Source organism: Aquarana catesbeiana, linkage group LG10 (assembly GCF_042186555.1).
Source record: "Aquarana catesbeiana isolate 2022-GZ linkage group LG10, ASM4218655v1, whole genome shotgun sequence".
Taxonomy (NCBI): Eukaryota; Metazoa; Chordata; class Amphibia; order Anura; family Ranidae; genus Aquarana; species Aquarana catesbeiana.
The window spans coordinates 203172856-203194499 of record NC_133333.1 but is presented as its reverse complement, the minus strand read 5'-3'; the positions used below and the strand labels follow the sequence as shown (position 1 = coordinate 203194499).

The window sequence follows — 21644 nt, the reverse complement described above, 5'->3', positions numbered from 1 at the left end:
GCTAGAGCAAGGGAGGGTTATAACCCCTGTCAGAATTTTTTTTTTCCGCCATCTGTGTCCCGTTTCGGAGATTTCCCTTCACTTCCTGTTCCATAACCAAACAGGAAATGGAATAAAATCCCTGTAAATTGAGGGAATTCCTTGGGGATCACCAGAACTATTATCCCCATTGGAAGATTTCTATTACTTTTCTGGGGACAACCCAAAATTTGTGATTTTCTTTACTTTCACTTTCAACGATAATGGTAAACAAGAGAAATTGTGAGGGTGTATCTCCTTAACAGGGCCACAGACAGTAATAAAAATTGATAAGCGTTCTAATCCCTCTCCACTCTATACAAAACTAAAAAAAAAGTTTTGCCTTTAGTTATACTTTAATTGAACAAGCTAAAGTTAGAAGCTGATTTTCTATGCAGAAGTGAGCCTGGTTTTGCACTCTCCAGCTTTAGTAAATAAACCATTGGGACTGATGTACTAAAGGCAAATAGACTGTTCACTATGCAAGGAAATTTCCCCAGAGCTTGGTGAGTGTGAAATTTCACTTTGCAATGACTAAGTACCTAATCACATGCAAGGGAAAAAAACCTTGATTTTGCTTGCACGTGATTGGATGATGGAAGTCGATAGAGCTTCACTTCATTCACTAAGCTCTAGGAAAGATTCCCTATAAAAGTGCAACTTCCCTGGTAAAGTGAACCAGTATATTTTCCTTTAGTAAATCAACCCCATTGCACCTTCCCTTTACCATGGTGAGATCTTCTTTAGCATCTTTTCTCTGCTACAGCTTCATCCCGTGAAGTATCATACCAAAGCCTTTGCAATGTTTCATCAAATCAACGCCTATGAAGATCAGGACTGCATTGTGCTTGACCTCTGCTATCAAGATAATGGGGATGGGGTACATCTGCTTCGGCTGCAAAACCTGCGCAAATCTGGGATAGCGTTGGATGAGGTATTGTCTTATAGAATGTAAAGTGTTTATAGATGATAATGTAATCCACAATCACTGAAAATTTTGAAGATGTGAGGAGAAATATCCAATGAAAGTTATTTTGAGATCAGGGTAATGGTAAACCTCATAGTTGAACTCCAGGTAAATACAGAGATGAAATACATATATGGGAGATGTTTCGCTTGCCAAATGAATTGAACCTCTGTCCATCCATTCCTGAGATTTACACAACTCTGCTACACAGCACAGCCCTGTCTGGCAAGACAGTAGCTTTTATTCTTCTATTTGCAGTTAAATAACACCTACAAGTCTTGTCAGTGTGATTGAGCAGTAAAGGGAGAAGATGCAGACATCTTTTTGCCATTCTGATCTCCTCCTATCAGCATGTTCCTTGTTAGCGCATGAGTGTTGCAGAACAGCTGATTGGCTCCTAGTGCTGCTTCTCCCTCTCCCAGTCTGCATTCTACTGTGCAGGGGATTACAAGAGACCAGTAACAGCTCAAATTTATGTACAGTAATACCTCGGTTTACGAGTAACACGGTATACAAGCTTTTTGAAAGACGAGCAACTATTTTTTTTTTTTTTTAATTTGTCTTGATAAGCAGTAGTTTTACTGTAAAAAGAAAAGAATTACACTCACAGTGTTAAGGAGTCTGGCATTCATCCATGTAAAGCCGCTGTGTATATGTACAGTAAAGCTGTCGGACACACCCAGAGGCACTCCCAGCTGGTGATGTCGAAAGTGATGTCAACAGTTCCCGAGGGTCTCCGAGTTCTCCAGGAAGTGCTGGGAGCCACCATCGCCCCCGAACCTTTGGCCACATATAGCGCTGTATACTGTACACCAGTGGCTTTACTGTAATATACACAGCGACTTTACATGGAGGAGCTCCAGACTCCTTAACCTCCCTGGCGGTATGATTATTTCGGATTTTAGGTGCTGAAAGCGGTACCATTATTTTGCATGGAAATTTGGCGTTTTATATTGTAGGTCTGTAAATCTTAACAATAACACACTTAAATCTGTCCAAACAAGAGTCTAGTAGATATCCCGGGTATGATAAAGTTTGAAACACAAAAACATAAATTATAATATAATAAATAAAAATAAATAATTAAAAAAAAAAAAAAATAGTAATAAAATAAATTTCCCCACAATTCACTATCGCTCAATTCTGCAAGTGTTCTAATTTACTATCGCTGTTTTCTAGCTGGTCTAAAGCCACTTTTGACGTAAAGGGACACTTTTTGGTTGCTATGGACAATCTCCAGTTTCCAGGCAGAAAGAACAGTGTATATCATGTAAAATTGCATGCAGGGCATGGGACAAAGCACTGGGGACAAAAGGGATGTGAAATCATTTCATACAGTACTGTAATCTGTAAGATTACAGTACTGTATGTGTTATGCTTTTGACATTTTTTTGAATTTGCCGCCAGGCTCCGCCCCCGTGCGTCGCGCCGCTCGCAGGGAACGGAGCCTGGCACGGAGAGGCTTCGGAGGAGGACGGAGCCCTCGGACACTGCGGGTGACATCGCAGGATCCCGGGGACAAGGTAAGTAACGCCGCCCCAGGATCCTGGAATGCGATCCCGAGTGTGGCTTGGGGTTACCGCTAATGGTACTGAATTTTAACCCCGAGCCACACTCGGGAAAACCGCCAGGGAGGTTAACATTGTGAGTGTAATTCTTCTTTTTTTTTTTTTTTTTTTTTTTACATTAAAATCGATAATTTATTTTTTTTCAACAGAGGTACAGTACAGTATTCCTACTACAGTACTGTACAGTATTAATACGAGCTTTTGCTCATATTTTGATAATTTTTATATGAATAAATGATTGTGGAACGAATTTTGACTTTCCATTATTTCTTATGGGAAAATACGCTTTGATATAAGAGTACTTTGGATTACAAGCATGCTTCTGGAACGAATTATGCTCGCAAACCAAGGTATTACTGTACTTACACTGCTTGCAATAAAAAAAATAAGTGTAATAATTTATTAATGAATACAGAACTGCATTAATTTTCAACTTGAAAGCTAAACTCTGGGATAAATGCATTTTGTCCAAGTACAAGAGTCATTTGTATTCTTTCTTGAATCTTGGTGTGTTTTGTGTAGATCTTCCAGATCTGTGTAATAATCCATTGTGAGATTTTCCCTCTGTGCAGGAGCTTCCTGTAATAAAGACTGCTCATTGCTGCTCTCTCTCCTTGTATAGGGTGACGGGTCATGTCTCCGCCCCCTCCTGTAGTTTTCTGTAGGCAGCCTGTAGTGGGTGGAGCCTGCTGAGTCCCACCCACTGAGTGATGATTTCACTGCTACTTTTACAAAGTAATAACTGAGTTTGCAAAGAGAGGGCAGAGAAAGGATTTACTGCATATGCTTTTTGGTTGTTGAGGATTTATATTTACATGAAAGTTTTTGTGCTCTGAATCCAGCTTTAAAAGCTATCTGGAGTTCAACTTTAACACTGAAAGGGTCTTTGACTAATCTTAATCCTTAGCACTGATCAGTCAGACATATGATAGCATTGTCAGCTCCAGGCAGGGTTGAGTGAATGTATCTGGGTTGGACTTGGGCAGCTTTCTGTGTTATTTTTGAAGAATTTAATGTCTTTTATAATCTAAAATCCATCTTTTGTTATCAGGTCTATAATTCGGTGGCCAAGTCTTTCCCTCGCAGATTTGTGCTTCCTCTCAATATTGACTCTGATACACCACAAAATATAGACCTAAATCCTCTAGAATATACAACAGCCACTGCTGTAAAGCAGGACCTTGGAAGGGTAAGTATAGGTGGACTTTGGAGGTCATACATGTGATTAATATGTCTATTTATTTCCTATAATTCAGTAGTAAAATAAATCACTGTCCAAGCAAGTCAATAAAATGCTTACCTTTCTTTGGATGGGTATAATGGTCCAAATTACACAAGCCCACAACTTCCAGAAAACGACCAAGTTCTGGGTGGGCAAGCCAGGAAAATCAGGACTTAAAGTGTTACTAAACCAACAACAGTAAAATCGGTCTGTATATGCAGTAAAGCATGCTTGTTATACTCACTGTGGAACCAAAGGGGTTAATCCTCCGCATTGTGTAAAAAGGCCGTTTGAGCCCATCTTCTCTGATCCTCCCCTTCTTCCACTGTCCCCAATCCATCTTCTGATAAGACAGGGCCTTTGGAGTCAGGCTGCACACGCTCAGTTTGGTGTGTATTGCTAGAGTTTTTTTTTTATCTTGTGAGGATGCATGTGATCAGTACAGGGCCAATCAGCACTGTCCAGACAGAGGGTCAGGTGCCCTGCAGCCTCATTGGACAGTCAGAGGAGAATAAAAACTCCTCCTACAAGCTTTAACCAGAAACTGATGGAAGACAGACTAATAGATAAAATCATTGCATTTCCATGTCCTGTGTAATGTGGGAGACCAGATTTAGTGAATGCAGGGTTCTGTGTTTAGTAACACTTTAAATCTATAGTATGCATGTGTAGCGGTCTCCCTGACCTCCAGAGGCCTGGTGGTGACCCCCAGAGTCAGGGAGAGCTGAAATTCTTCCTCAGGGTCCAAGTTACTAGGCATGGTTGATGTAGTGCAAGGTGGAAAGATGGGCGCCAGTCACTTTTAAAAATGAACAAAATGGTTTTTATTTCTTTTAACAGGAGCGGTGGGAGAGAGGAGTAGGGTGCAGGACACCCTTATGCAAATGCAATAGCAAATTGGTGGAGTCCTTGGACAAAAATAGCACTAGGCAGACAGCAATACAGAAAAAGGGCCTTTAAGCTGAATGCAGCAATCTGTATTTCGTAGCAACTGCTGTCTCCTTTAGCAATAACTTTACTCACAGTATCCCACTGTAGATACTTAAGCTCAGCTCACAGCTATCCTCTGCACATCTTGGAATCTCAGCTACCCGCTGGATCCCTCAAGCTCAACTCACAGCTACCCGCTGTACGTCTTCCAGCTTTACTCACAGCTACCCGCTGTCCTTCTCGGATGAGTTCTCCCTGAAGCTTTCCCAACACTTCACAGTCCCCGGCTGATGAAGAGTCTGCTCTGGTACTCCTTCAAAACTCCAAAACTCCACCCCCTTTGCACTTGGTTCCGGCAACAAGAGTGGTTGACCCTCTGGCAACTTCTTCTCCTATGCCTCCTGGCAACAATCAGGTTCCCCTCAGGCCGAGCCCCTCTACACGTGGTTAGGCCTCAGGCTTCAGGCCTTCACCTCTGCTGCTGCTCCACACGCCCACCCAGGCTGCAGCCCAGGTGGAAAAAACCCTGATCACCTGACTGTCTCCGAATACATAGTCTGTCCTAGCAGCCACAGCGACCACAGAAACTCCTGTTGATTGGCTGAGAACGCATTCAGTCATAACCTGAATTCACTGTAATCTATCATACTAATGTCAAAGGTAACAGTGCCACCTATTGACAAAAGAGAGAAATCACAGTTCAACCCAAGCTTAGGAGAAATCCATTTGTTTAAGACTACAATATTAGCCAGGCTAGTTACCACCTAGCACAACTAAATTTACTAGTAGCCCTGTTTAGGACAAGGGTGCTACACATGTATAATAAGGTCCAGGAGTAAGCCTTCAATAAGGTTATTAGCTATCACTTCTTCTCATTATCTGCTTATGATTTTCACTTAGGCTGGGTTCACACTAGCTGCGGGACCGTTTTAGGTGCGAATCAGGTTCAAATTTTTGCCTGAATTTGCACCTGAAATAGCCAGAAGATGCGCAGGACCCTTCTGCACTCCAGGCTGTGGCCGACCTGGAGGTGTATGAACCGACTCCATTGAGAGCCGGTCACCCTCTCCTATCATGCGAATTGGATGCGGGGAAACCCACATCCAATTGGCATCAGTGTGAACCCAGCCTTAGTCTTCAGACTGCTGTGATGGGCTCATTCATTGCAGAGGTTTAAAAAGCAATAGCGATGTGTAAAGTGTAATAACCCAATAAAATCATCCCATTTTAAAGTGATACTAGAGTCTCGTTTTTTTTAGTCAAAAATAACAAACATGTTATACTTACTTGCTCTGTGCAATGGTTTCACACAGAGCAGCCCCGATCCTCATCTTCTCGGGTCCCTCTTCAGCTCTCCTGGCCCCTCCCTCCTGTTGAGTGGCCCCACAGCAAGCAGCTTTCTATGGAGGCACCTGAGCCGAGCTGCAGCTTTCTGTGTCCATTCAGACATGGAGCCGCAGTGTGGCCCCCTTTCTCTCCTCATTGGCTCACTGACTTTGACAGCATCGGGAGCCAATGGCAGTTCACTGCTGTCTTAGCCAATGAGAAGGGGAGTCCTGGACAGCTGAGTCTCTCGTGCACCTCACTGGATTGAGATGGATCTCAGGTAAGCATTAGGAGGGCAGAGAGGAGCTGCTGCACACAGAAGGATTTTTATCTTAATGCCTTGCATGCATTAAGATAAAAAAGCCTTCTGACTTTATGACCCCTTAATTATTTTAATAAAAATGCAATTTGTTACTGTTTTGTCACAAAATTTTTTCTTGCTATATAGGTAAGATACAATCTGTCACCCAGTATGTAATTTTCCTAGGTGTGGTGTACTCACGAGAACCTGTATAATGAAAAATTTGAAGAGGTTGGAGGCCTTGACTTTCCAGCCATTAATTACTCCAGATACAACACCAAAAAGTACCGCTATTTTTATGGATGTGGATTACAGCATCTTGTCGGAAGCAGCCTTATAAAAATGGATGTGGTGACCAAGGACATGAAGGTAAAAATAAACATAATCTTCCGATTTTTTTTTTTTTTTTTTTTTTATAATTTCTCCATCATATACGCGGTATAGCATGGAATCTTTGGTTACTATAAAATTAAAGTGTACCTGATTTTGTAGTACCATTAATAAACTGGCACTTACATATTATAGACCTTTGCATTTTTGCTTTTTGGTACAATGTACTTTTAGAGAAAAGACTACTGATTATATGACAGAGTACAAACATTTTCAGATAGCAAATTGGTCCTATTGGTCTTGCTGTAACTCCCTGTGTAATCTGCAGGACTGAGCTGTCAAATTGGCAGCTTATTTCTGCTTTTGCATTCATTTATTGCTATCCACTCATATTGTAAGTAAGCGTGGACATATGTGGGGTAAGACGCTGCTCAAAACCAACCCCCGTGCTTCAGACCCTGTGCTGTGTATGGCCAGTGCTGCTCCGGCCACACCCCCTGACATGTTTTGCGCCACCTACTGGGGGTTAAACCTCTGTGATCAAGCCCCCAGTAGGCTGGGCAAAACATGTCAGGGGGCATGGCCGGAGCAGCGCTGCCTGAGGCCATACACAGCCATATCCATATGTGAAACACTGGGTTGGTTTTGAGCAGTGTCTTACCCCACATATTCCCATATGAATTAGTGCCTGACACCTGCTCCCACTTTCTGATATCCTCCAGCTTTGATCAACACTCTTTGTCCACACGTGATCACATATTTTAAGAAATACACAAATATGTCCCTATGTCACATCACCATTGATGGTGACATTGTACATTTATTGTGTTTATTACATGTGTATTTTTTTGGTTATAAGATTTGGCAAGAAGATGGTTTCTATCCTTCGGAGCCTGTGTATGTGCCTAGTCCAGATTCTACTGAAGAAGATGATGGAGTTATCCTTTCAGCTGTAGTCACTCCCCGTCAGGTAGGATTGTACTGCAAACAGCTCAACAAAGTAATGTACAGTTGTAAAAAAACACAATTTATACTGTATTTTAAAAATGTATGTATACACACACACAGCATATACAGTTGTAGCAAAGTCTTTTACCTCTTTTGGTCTGAGAACCTCCAAGGCCAAAAATAGATGATATCCTTCAATATATGGTGGGTTGTGAGGCATAGTGGGTGCAAAAATTGTGAAAGTCATTGGGTACCAGACACTTTTTGGATGCCAAAGAGGTTTTATTTCTTTTGACAGTCCTTTTTATACATATATTTTTGGGGGAAAGAGGGTTAGGGCCAGGACACCCCTAGATAGTTGCAAACGCAATTGGCAGACTCCGAGACTTCAATAGGAAGACAGCCATGCAGGGAAAGGTCCCAGCAAGAAGCCACATCTGCACGTGCAGGAATGCTGTCTCCTATGGTAACAGTCCTTTAACAGTTCCTAACTCAAACGCAACAGTTCTTTCAGCTCCACTACAACTGCTCCTTGTAGTTCTTCAATACTGAGCTCCCGGTCTCTCACTAGACCCTCTGATTCACTGACTATGAATCCCTTGATCCTCCAAGGTTTGCGGTGGTATCTCCCTCAAACGTCACCCCTTCTCTGCTGGGTCCCTAGCTTGGCACTCCAGGTACTTCTCAAGCTTGACCCTTGCTAACAGGCTCGGTGCCTGGCTTGACACACAAGGCTGCTCTGCAAGCATCTCCTATGCTGGTTGAGTCCCTGACTTGATCACCGTGCCCTTTTCGGTAAGAATATGGTACCGGTACTTGCTTCAGTTACTCACTGTGGTCCCCGGTAAAGGCGATTAGTCCCTTCGTAGCGACAGCTTCCCTTCTACCTCCGACCACTGACAGGTTCTCCGGCTGGCAGAACCGTCACTTCTGGTTGGACTGCAAGCCGCAATCCTAATCCTGCGCTGCCCTCTTACTTCTGGATAGGCCCTCACACAGCCTAGCAGCCAGATGCCCCCGGGATAGGCCCAATCTCTGGCCTAGCAGCCCGATTCGTACGACACACACGTACACCCAGACAGCTGTCCAGGTGGCACAGAACATAGATCACCTGACCTCACCCGAATATATAGGCCCTCCCAGCAGGCCAAGGGAATTCAAGAAAATCCCTGCCTATTGGCTGAGATACCCCATATACCCATAACCTGACCTTGGGTTGCCCTTCTCATTTCTAGTACCACCAAGTACCCGGCCACCTAGTGGTAGAAGAGAAAAGTGCAACAAAGCCAAACTTAGGGAGAAATCAATAGATCTCTATCAATCGACCAAGATAACTATTCTTGGCAAGTAAATTTGTGACGAGCTCCCTGACTAAACTCCAGGGTGCTACACAGTATATATGTGTGTGCCTGTGTATTATGTATGCATAAATAACATATAGTTCACTGAAAACTATTGGGTATACAGTATATAACAAGCCACTGGGGAGACCACTGATGTTATGCAAGGTATTGTAACCCCTAAATTCTGGTTGATACAAATTTTCCAGCATCGCTGCTTAAAAAAATTTGCACAAATTAGGCCCAGAAAGGCTCAATTCACAAAGCTTTAAGTCTTCATGCACACATGCATACAAGCTCCATACAGCGTGCAGAACCTGAGTAATGACACCCCCTAGAATCTGCTGCCACTGTGTACAGCTGCCTATTGAGATGCATCAGAATGGGCAGCCGTTGTGTGCGGGGGGTTGTATAAAGCACTTGCATGCACACTGATGTTTGCTCTAAATGCACACTATCTGCAGGTCCCATGGATGTCGTCACACAATCTCTGCGCAGCACACAGGACGGCCTCCAAACATCTGTGTGCATGATGCAAGGATAAGAATCTTTATCTACAGTATGACTTTATTTTTCAAATTCCATTGGTTTCGAACAAAAATAACTTACTTTTTTTTTGAGAGCCTTATCCTGGTGTATTGGCTTTTTGAATTGTTCCTATATTTTTATGTATGTTTCTACAACTGTTTTTGCTGCTTTAGTTAGGCAACACCAGGTGTTGGAAATGGTGCACAGTGTATATACAGTATACTTGCCAGAGAAAGAAAAATTCATGTACAGTGTACATACTCAGCACAGCGGGAAGTTGTACACTGGTAGAAGGTAAACAGTAATTTTACTGATAATGTAAAGTTGTGTGCAACTGAATTCCTTCCCCATACTAATACTCCAGTTTATTTTTAGCTGGTATCAGCCTGCCCCAGTCCCTGTATAGCAGAGCTCAGACTGAGAACCTGTGGAAATAAGATATCTCAACCGTGTGAATTTTGTTTTTCCAAATATATGTGGTGAGGATCCAGAAGTAATCCCTGTAGTAGGTTACAAGATTTTCCTATCTTGGCCCATACTGATGATACATCTCCCTTAATGAGGGATATTATCCCTTAACACCTTCCCGCTCGAGCTATAGCCAAATGACGGCTACAGCGCAGGCTTACTTTGCCGGAAGGGCGTTTATTGACGTCCTCCCATGATCACGCTTCGGAGTAAAGGGCCAATCACAGCGGCCCTTTACCACGTGATCGGCTGTGTCCAATGACAGCTGATCATGGATGTCCACACAATCCAGTTATCAGCTTTTCTTTCCTCACACTGACAGCGTGAGGAGAAAAGAAGAGAGACAATAACCGGCTTCTGTAAATAGGACATTTACACTGATAATTAGGGCACTGATTATCAGTGTCCTGATTATCAGTGCAGTCCCAACAGTGCCCACCGTGCTGCCAATCAGTGCCCACCAGTGCCTCATCATCAGTGTCACCTATCAGTGCCACCTATCAGTGCCCATCAGTGTTGCCCATCAGAGCCACCTATCAGAGCCCATCAGTACCGCCTACCTCATACGTGCCGCCTCATCAGTGCCAATCAGAACAGCCAATCAGTGCCCATCAGTGCAGCCTTATCAGTAGAAGTTGAAAAATTACCAGTTTGTTTTTTTTCAAACTATGCAGTTTTCATTTTAGAGTTAGATGACCGCACAATTGTCATTCAAAGTGCGACAGCGATAAAAGCTGAAAATTAGCCTGGGCAGAAATGGGGTGAAAGTGCCCAGTAGGCAAGTGGTTAAACATATCACCAGTTGGATTGTTGAGAAGGTCACTGATAATATCAAACAATAAATGAGAAACAAAAATAAACTGCGCTTGTGATATCAAATGATCAAATACACAGCTGCACCACAATCGTGAGATATTATTACAAACAAGAATATATAAAAATTGTGTTGCACTAAAAGAATTTCATATGCCTTGAAATTTTCCAAATTTTGTCATGTTACAACCGTTAATGTATCTTATTGGGATTTTATGTAATAGGCCAACACAAAGTGACACATAATTGTGAAGTGGAAGGAAAATGATAAATGGTTTTCTAATTTTTTTTACAAATATCTGAAAAGTGTGGCGTGCATTTGTATTCAGCCCCCTCTACTCTGATACCCCTAACTAAAATCTAGTGGAACCAATTGCTTTCAGAAGTCACCTAATTAGTAAATAGAGTCCACCTTTGTGTAATTTAATCTCATTATAAATACAGCTGTTCTGTGAATCCCTCAGAGGTTTGTTAGAGAACGTTAGTGAACAAACAGCATCATAAAGAGAAAGAAACACACCAGACAGGTCAGGGATAAAGTTGTGGGTGGAGAAGGTAAAAGCAAGGTTAGGTTATAAAAAAATATCTCATGCTTTGAACATCTCACGTATGCATGGCACAACTGCAAACCTACTAAGACATGTCTGTCCACCTAAACTGACAGGCCGGGCAATAAGAGCATTAATCAGAGAAGCAGCCAAGAGGCCCATAGTAACTCTGGAGGAGCTGCAGAGATCCACAGCTCAGGTGGGAGAATCTGTCCATGGGACAACTATTAGTCGTGCACTCCACAAATCTGGCCTTTATGGAAGAGTGGGAAGATGAAAGCCATTGTTAAAAGAAAGCCATAAGAAGTCCTGTTTGCAGTTTGCGAGAAGCCATGTGGGGGACACAACAAACATGTGGAAGAAGGTGCTCTGGTCAGATGAGACCAAAATTGAACTTTTTGGCCTAAAAGCAAAATGCTATCTGCAAGGAAAAACTAACACTGCTCATCACCCTGATTACACCATTCCCACCATGAAACATGGTGGTGGCAGCATCATGTTGTGAGGATGCTTTTTTTTTAACAGGGACATAGAAGCTGATTAGAGTTGATGGGAAGATGGATGGAGCCAAATAAAGGGCAATCTTAGAAGAAAACCTGTTAGAGTCTGCAAAAGGCGTGAGACTGGGGCGGAGGTTCACCTACCAGCAGGACAACGACCCTAAACATACAGCCAGAGCTACAATGTAATGGTTTAGATCAGGGGTCCTCAAACTTTTTAAACAGGGGGCCAGTTCACTATCAGTCAGACTGTTAGAGGGCCGGACTATAGTTCGGACGCACTGTGATAAAAGTCCCTCCCTCCTCCTACCTAGACCAGCTTGTGGCTCATTCTATCTCAACACTCCAAATCAGTCCATCATATCTAAGGCACCCCAAAGTGGACCACCCTAACCACAGCACCCCAAAGAAACCCACACTAGCGGGATGCACAGGGGGAGGCAGTGGGGTGGAGGGGGGACTGCAGAGTGGTCAGAAGGACAGAGGGATGGACAGGGGGACAGAGGGGCTGTGGGATGGACAGGGGGACAGAGGGGCTGTGGGATGGATTGTGGGATGGACTGTGGGACGGACAGAGGGGACGGACAGAGGGGACAGTGGGGTGGACAGGGGTCCTCACTTGTTAGTAGGCTGTTGCCTGAAGCCTCCGCTCTCGCTGTCAATCTTCGCGCCTCCTGTCTGCCACGTGAGGAAGACGTGAATCCGCGCGGGACTGTGCTGGAAACTACACTTCCCAGCATGCAGCGCGGCACACGGAGCCCTCCATCAATGACTGGGGTGGGGGAGGCGGCTTGAGCGGAGCGGATATGCTCCCTGCCGAAGCAGAGTGGACCTGCCCAAGCCGAGCCGACCTGGCCCTGGCCCGAGCCTGGCCTGTCGGGAATCCGGCCCTGGGTGGGGTGGGCCGGATAAATGTCCTCGGCGGGCCGCATGTGGCCCGCGGGCCGTAGTTTGAGGACCCCTGGTTTAGATAAAAGCATATTCAAGTGTTGTTAGAATGACCCAGTCAAAGTCCAGACCTAAATCCAATTGAGAATCTGTGGCAAGACTTGAAAATTGCTGTTCAGACACTCTCCGTCCAATCTGGCAGAGCTTGAGGTATTTTACAAAGAAGAATGGGCAAAAATGTCACCCTCTAGATGTGCAAAGCTGATAGAGACATCCCCAAAAAGACTTGCAGCTGTAATTGAAATGAAAGGTGGTTCTACAAAGTATTGACTCAGGGGTGCTGAATACAAATGCATGCCACATTTTTTACATATTTGTAAAAAATGTTGAAAACCATTTATCATTTATCTTCCACTTCACAATTATGTGCCACTCTGTGTTGGTCTATCACATAAAATCCCAATAAAATACATTTATGTTTTTGGTTATAACATGACAAAATGTGGAAAATTTCAAGGGGTATGAATCCTTTTTTAAGGCACTATACAAGATGGATTCTACATCTTCCAGGTGAAGCAGATAGGCTAGCCTGTGAAACCAGATAAAGTTTCACACTCCTTTCCCAGTGTTAGAATTAGGGATGAGCCGAACACCCAGGGTTCGGTTCGCACCAGAGCATGCGAACAGGCAAAAAATTCAGAAGAACACACGGACACCGGTAAAGTCTATGGGACACTAACATGAAAAATCAAAAGTTCTCATTTTAAAGGCTTATATGCAAGTTATTGTCATAAAAAGTGTTTGGGGACCCGGGTCCTGCCCCAGGGGACATGTATCAATAAAAACATTTTTTTTTTTTAATGGCCGTTTTTTCGGGAGCAGTTTTTTTTTTCTTTCTTAATGCTTAAAGTGAAACAATAAACATTAAATATTCCTTTAAACTTCATGTCTGGGGGTGTCTATAGTATGCCTGCAAAGTGGCTCACTTTTCCCATATTTAGAACAGTACCGCAGCAAAATGACATAAAGGAAAAATTGTCATTTAAAACTGATTGCGACTGTAATGAATTGTTGGGTCCTGGCAATATAGATAAAACTCATTGAAAAAAAGAGCATGGGATCCCCCCCCAGTCCATTACCAGGCCCTTTGGGTCTGGTATGAATAGTAAGGGGAACCCCAAACCAAAAAAAATTGCGTGGGGGTCCCCCTAAAATCCATACCAGGCCCTTCAGGTCTGATATGAAAATTAAGGGGAACCCTGCGCCAATTTAAAAAAAAACAAGCGTAGGGCCCTCCCAAAACCCATACCAGACCCTTATCCGAGTACGCAACCTGGACAAGGGCCTCATCCCCATGACCCTTGCCCAGTGGTTGTGGGGGTATGCGGGCAAGGGACCCCTAGATTCCGGCCCCCCCATGTGAATTGGTAATAGGCTAATTGGCTTCCCCGTGGCTTCAGAAGGGGCGGGGTCACCATTTACGTCACCGGGTGGCCCCACCCTCAGCTATATAAGAACTGTCAGAGAAGAAGCGTCAGTCGGCGGGAGCCCCACATGGAGACGGAACGGTTGCTGGGTTTTTCGGTCCGTCGGGCGGCATAAATTTACATCCAGATTCCGATAAACTCCCTGCCCGCATACCCCCACAACCACCGGGCAAGGGTTGTGGGGATGAGGCCCTTGTCCCCATCAGCATGGGGACAAGGTGCTTTGGGGTCAGACCCCAAAGCACCCTCCCTATGTTGAGGGCATGTGGCCTGGTACAGTTCAGGAGGGGGTGCGCTCTCTCGTCCCCCCTCTTTTCCTGCGTGCTCGGATAAGGGTCTGGTACGCTTTTTTTTTTAAATTTGGCGCAGAGTTCCCCTTAATTTCCATATCAGACCTGAAGGGCCTGGTATGGATTTCAGGGGGACCCCCACGCAATTTTTTTTTTTTTGGTTCGGGGGTTCCCCTTAATATTCATACCAGACCCAAAGGGCCTGGTAATGGACTGGGGGGGGGGGGCCATGCTCTTTTTTTTTTTTTCAATGAGTTTTATCCACATTGCCGAGACCCGATAATTCATTACAGCCACGATCAGTTTTGAATGACAATTTTTCCTTTACAAATGTCATTTTGCTGTGGTACTGTTCTAAACACAGGAAAAATGTGCCACTTTACAGGCATACTATAGACCCCCCCCCCCCCCAGGCATGATATTTAAAGGAATATTTCATTTTTATTTCCCTTTAAGCATTAAAAAAATCACTGCTCCCGAAAAAACGCCAGTTTAAAAAAAAAAAATTGCACTGATACATGTCCCCTGGGGCAGGACCCGGGTCCCCAAACACTTTTTATGACAATAACTTGCATAGAAGCCTTTCAAATGAGCACTTTTGATTTTTCATGTTAGTGTCCCATAGACAATAACTGTGTTCTGGCAACTTTCGAATTTGTCGCGAACACCGCATATTATTCGCTGTTCGACTCGAACATCGGGCTCATCCCTAGCTAGAATCAGCAGCTACTTCAAGGATAAATGTATTTCAACCTACAAAGAATTGATGAGTTTGAAGGTATTTTTGTGGAAAGTACATCAAATTCTCATAAAATCTGCATACTTTCATAATAATGATCAATATTTGCAGTTAGTACTTGCTTTGCCGTGAAAACCCCTAATTTTCCCAGGCCTGGAAACCAGTTAGTAACTGAAGAAATGTGCAAAAAATGTTTACAACAAATAAATATTATATACTTTCCTACATATTTACTAAAGCTAGCAGCATAATGCCCCGTACACACGGTCGGATTTTCCGACGGAAAATGTGTGATAGGACCTTGTTGTCGGAAATTCCGACCATGTGTAGGCTCCATCACACATTTTCCATAGGAATTTCCGACACACATAGTTTGAGAGCAGGATATAAAATTTTCCGACAACAAAATCCGTGGTCGGAAATTCCGATCGTGTGTACACAAATCCGACGGACAAAGTGCCACGCATGCTCAGAATAAATAAAGAGATGAAAGCTATTGGCTACTGCCCCGTTTATAGTCCCGACGTACGTGTTTTACGTCACCGCGTTTAGAACGATCGGATTTTCCGACAACTTTGTGTGACCGTGTGTATGCAAGACAAGTTTGAGCCAACATCCGTCAGAAAAAATCCTAGGATTTTGTTGTCGGAATGTCCGAACAAAGTCCGACCGTGTGTACGGGGCATAAGGAGTAAAAATATTCAATGATGACTGACAGAGTGAAGTTCCATTTAAGCATGTGGTGCAGTTATGCTGTTGGGCGGTCAGCCATGAAGTTCCTTTATGTATCTGCAATGAGCACAAAAAACAAATGTTCAAACCTTTAAATCTATCAAATTTGTAATAGAAATTTAGACATTTTAATTAAAATATTAATTGTTTTTTTTTCTGCATTCTTGTAGGATAAAACAACATTTCTGCTCATCTTAGATGCCAAAGCCTTCACAGAAATTGCACGGGCTGAAATTCCTGTACAAATGCCTTATGGATTCCATGGAATTTTCCTACCTCAGAAATAATGTTAATGATGGCGAACCTGTCAGCCAACCTAAGCTTTAAACTTTTAAATTCCTGCCTAAAAGCGGGTAGACAAGGGACCCCTATTAGGCAAATCATACATGATTTACTTATTTTAAATTATTATTTAAAAAATAATGAACCAATTCTCCCACCCACACATTAGATATGGATGAGGGAATCGCTACTACTGAGCTATTTTATTCTGACAGCAGTGAGTCTTCCCCTGCTGGCAGAATACAGTGAACAGTGTTTCTCGATATAGCACTTATTGTTCAGGAAAAAACCAACAGGCTGGTTGTACCTAAATCTATCAATAAATTGTGTACAACCAGCTAGCCCATGCATGCTGAATTAGCTGAATTTCAATTCATGTATGGCTGGTTTTAACCCCTGTTTAGCTATGTTGTACTTTGCCAGCTTTTTATTGCCCTGTCTCAACTATTTTGAGATGTGTTGCTGTCATTTTTAAAATTGCCTTATTTTTTTCTAAAAATGGTACATTTTCTTAGTCTAAACATTTGATATTCTTTTTTTTAGTTTGAATAAAATGTGTAAAACATTGCATTCTGTTCTTATGTAGACTTTACACACCTTCCCAGCTTTTTTTGGAATTGGGGTTGTACTTTGCCAGCTTTTTGTTGCCCTGTCCAAATTTTTTCAAAATGACCTAATTCTTTCTAAATTTTACATTTTCTTAGTTTAAACATTTTGGTATGTTTTCTATTTTGAATAACATAATAGTAAAAGAGGGAAAATCTTCCAATGGGGACACTAGTTCTGGTGACCTTGGGGGTCCCTATGGATTCCCTTAATTTGCAAGGATTTCCTCTCACTTCCTGTTTCAGCTATGGAACAGGAAGTGAAGGTAAATCTGCCCAATTGGACACAGAGGGCAAAAAACTGACTTTTTAATTAATACATTCAGAGATTTGGCTTAAAGATTCTTAAAACATAACTAGCCTCCAAAAACAAAAATTTTATAGTACTAATCATTGGATGTGGTGGCTGCATTACATTTCTTTCTTTCAGGCTTCTATTCCTTTATTTTCACCTGTATTTCTGCTAGTAATATAATTCCTGTCTTAGGAATCTGTCTTTGGCCTCCAAGATTCTGCCCTTTCCTGGTTCTCCTACCTATCACAGCACTCCAGTGTTGCCTACAATTCTGTCTCCTTCTCTCCACTTTCTCTGTAGGGGTCCTCCAAGGCTCTGTTTTGGGACCCCTTCTCTTCTCTATCTATATGGCTTTCAATACCATCTCTATGCCAATGATACCCAAATCTATATCTCTGCTTCTCGCTTCACTCCTTCAGTCTCCTCTCGCATTACTAACCTACTAACTGACATACCAACATGGATGTCACACCACTTCCTCATACTAAATCTTTCTAAAATTGAGCTTATAATATTCCCCCCTGTGCTCCAAATTTAATATCTGTCAAAAGCTTGTAGATTTCACTTCCGTAACATCTCTAAAATGTGCCTCTTTTTAACCAATGAAACCACCAAGCTACTCGTTCACTTATCTTGCACCTTGACCATTGCAACTCCCTTCTCATAGGTCTACCTCTCCATAGGCTATCCCCTCTTCGTTCTATCATGAATGCTGCTGCCAGACTCATCCACCTTACCAGCTGTTCAGTGTCTGCCACCCTTCTCTGCCAATCCCTTCACTGGCTTCCGACTGCCCAGTGAATTAAAGTCAAAATACTAACAACATACCATACAAAGCCATTCACAACTCTGCCCCAAGCTACATCACCAATCTTGTCTCCAAATATCACCCAAACTGTCCTCTCAGCTCCTCTCAAGACCTCCTGCTCTCTAGCTCCCTTGTCTCTTCTTCCCATGCTTGTCTCCAGAACTTCTCCAGAGCCTCTCCCATCCTCTGGAACTCTATACCTCATCCTGTCCAACTATTTCCTAATTGGTCCATCTTTAGTGATCCCTGAAAACTCATCTCTTCAGCCTATACCTCCTCCACCTAACAGCTGATCTTTTACTTCTTCCATCAGCTCACTCCTCCGTTATAACGTTTTGTATCACTTGCCCTGCCCTATTAGACTGTAAGCTTATGAGCAGGACCCCCTTAACCCTCTTGTATTATATTTTAACTGTACTGTCCCCCTTTATATTTTAAAGCGTTATGCAAACTGTTTGTGTTATATAAATCTTGTATTATAATAATACTAATAATTTGCTGTGCGAATATCTCAAGCTGTCATGAGTAATATTTTGCTGAATATGTTTATTTCCTATGATTTTATCTAGTGGCCTTAAGGCGGCATATTACTGATTGAGTCATTTCAGGAAAATCCTGCATTATGACCACTAGATCATAGGAAATTAACATGCTGTATTAGGCAAATTAGGGTCAATATTTGTGATAGCTGTGCAAATGCTTGAGGCATCTGCACTGTGTTTTTTTCTATAAGTAGAGTCCCTAGAGTTTTGGACATTCTCAGTCACCTTTAAGAAATGTTCACATTCTGTGTCACATGGATTTTTAGAGTAAGGGAGACCAGCTATTCTTCTAGAACAGGGCTTCTCAACCAGGATTCCATGGAACCCTAAGGTTCCTCCAGAGGTTGCTAGGGGTTCCTTGAGCAATGAGCGAATTCTGTCTCTCATAAGTTTCCACTGACACCATTTAGCCATTAATGTATCATGAATTGTAGATATAGTATTTTTAGCAGGGGTTCCCCTGAGACCAGAAAGTTATTACAAGGGTTCCTCTGTTGTGTTGCAAAGGTTGAGAAAGGCTGTTCTAGAAGGTTTGCTGTTCTTAGTTCATAAAAACTTTGAAAAACTATTTTTTATAGAAGTCAGAAAATGATTTTGATGTAGGCAAAGTTATGTGTTAGGACATTTAAGGAAATCAGAAACACAATCTTTTGTTTATTTATATTAATAATTAAAATAGCCTCATCTGTTCAATGCCTTTAAAAGCGTTATTTCTGTCGGTTATTTTCCTGTTATGTAATATGGGGTTTCAATTCAATACATGTTGGTGCTTTCAAAATGAAATAAAAACATTTTTGTTCAATTGTTACATTTTGTGGTTTCTTCTAAAATAAAGAATGTAGCGGTGTGTTGCCACTAGTAACTCTGATTAGTTGCTGCTACTAGGCCAGAGGTCTGCAGTACCTCTCCCCGGAGGCCTATTAGTTTAGTAGCATGTGCTGAACGGTGGACTACTGTTCCCAGCTAGTCCAGCTTGCAAATCCTGCACCCTCGGGCCGCATCGATTTGACACTATTCCCCACAGTTTCTCCTCTGTTCCAGGACTCCTCATCAATGACCGTGTAATGGGGACTTCATCCATGACCGTGTAAGGACGAAGTTCCCTCCCAGACTTCATGGCATGTCTCCACATCCATCCTTCTACTGTGGTACACTCACCAACCTTTCTCTGCCCCAAGTCCATGATGGAGAACTTAACCGGACTGTACGTTCCGACAGCTTCTCCTGTCCCTCTGCTCCAGGAACTCCTCATCAATGATGTGCAATGAGGACTTCACCCATGACCGTGTAAGGGTGAACCTCCCTCACAACTCTCCCGAGCCTCCTCCCGCAAACGGCGCACCCCCCCCTCCAGATGGGGGTGCCCTCCTGCTGCTGTCTAGTACTCGATTCTCCACTTTTCCCAGCCGACAACTGCTCTCAGTGGTCTGTTACTTCAGCTTATTTGGGAGGCCTGCCCCCTGCCAATTCTAGTTGGGGATTGGTCAGTGCTCCTCACATGAGCTTCCTGCCACTCCAGTCCTAGGCCCTGCCCCTCTTCCAGAACATTCTTCCTGGAAGCAGGGGAGGCGCCTCAGAACTAGAGCACAGGTGGTCACACCCACTGCTACACTAACCACTCCCTGCCCCCAGGTTAAAACAAACAGGCCTAGCTTAAAGCATAGGCCGGCCTAAATTTACCTACACTGACAGTTCCTTACCAAAAATCTTCTCTAGCACCTACCTATGGTAGAGGATGCTACATGTATAAATGAACAATGTAAGAAAACGTTAACAATATTACGCGTTAAAAAAATATTTTGCAAGGATAAAATAAGTGCAAAAAAGAAGCACAACCAGTTATTAAAGTGGACCTTCTCCCTTTTTAATGTCAATATTCTCATCCCATGCATTTCTGGATCAGGCTCGAAAGTAGCAGGTATTGCAGCAATATCCAGCTGGAAACTGGAACATTCGTAGATCAATTAATATATGTAATAAGTCCGCGCTTAGGAATGAAAAGGGTTTGCAGCCTCCCTTAGTAAGTCCCTGATGGGGCTATTTGGGTAATGAATATAGTAAATGGGGAAATGGCGCTACCCAGTGGCGTAGTGTGGGTTGTCAGCGCCCGGGGCAAGGCAAGTAATTTGCGCCCCTTAACCTGCGGACTTTTAGCTATCCCCGAGTCCTGTCCCTTCCTTTCCTACAATAGTACTAACCAACCTGATTCCTATACTGACCACTACACTCTATTGTCCACTACACTGACCACTATACTACACTGACTTCTTTACTGTCCACTACACTATACTGCTCACTACACTGACCGCTATACTGTTCACTACACTATACTGGCCACTACACTATACTGCCCACTACACTGACCAATATACTGACCGTTATACTGTCCACTACACTATAACGCCCACTACACTGACCGCTATGCTGTCCACTACACTATACTGCCCACTACACTGACCGCTATACTGTCCACTACACTACACTGCCCGCTATACTGTCCACTACACTGATCACTATACTGGCCACTACACTATACTGCCCACTACACTACCCACTACACTATCCACTATACTGACCTCTATACTGTCCACTACACTATCCACTATACTGACCACTACACTGTCCACTATACTGTCCACTACACTGACCACTATATTGTCCACTATACTATACTGTCCACTATACTATACTGTCCGCTATACTTACCACTACACTATACTGTCCACTATACTATACTGTCCGCTATACTTACCACTACACTATACTGTCCACTACACTATACTGACCACTATACTGTCCACTACACTATACTGCCCACTACACTGACCACTATACTGTCCACTATACTGTCCACTACACTGACCACTGCACTGACCACTATACTGTCCACTACACTGCCCACTACACTATACTGTCCACTACACTATACTGACCACTATACTGCCCACTACACTATACTGTCCACTACACTATACTGCCCACTACACTGACCGCTATACTGTCCACTACACTATACTGTCCACTATACTGCCCACTACACTATACTGTCCACTATACTGACCACTACACTATACTGACCACTATACTGCCCACTACACTATACTGCCCACTATACTGTCCACTACACTATACTGCCCACTACACTATACTGTCCACTATACTGACCACT

The 21644-nt window shown here is 43.1% G+C and overlaps 1 protein-coding gene across 3 annotated transcripts in view; it reads left to right on the top strand.

Annotated features, from left to right (window-relative positions):
• Positions 1-19240, top strand: part of LOC141111117 (carotenoid-cleaving dioxygenase, mitochondrial-like) — a 122999-nt gene extending 103759 nt beyond the window's left edge. For all 3 annotated transcript variants that reach the window (XM_073603145.1, XM_073603144.1, XM_073603146.1), the window contains 5 exons: positions 785-952; positions 3605-3742; positions 6519-6701; positions 7522-7632; positions 16114-19240. In XM_073603145.1, the coding sequence (XP_073459246.1) occupies positions 785-952; positions 3605-3742; positions 6519-6701; positions 7522-7632; positions 16114-16230 (717 nt within the window). In that variant the 3' untranslated portion in view covers positions 16231-19240. The remainder of the gene's footprint in view (positions 1-784; positions 953-3604; positions 3743-6518; positions 6702-7521; positions 7633-16113) is intronic.
• Positions 19241-21644: the final 2404 nt, after the last annotated feature.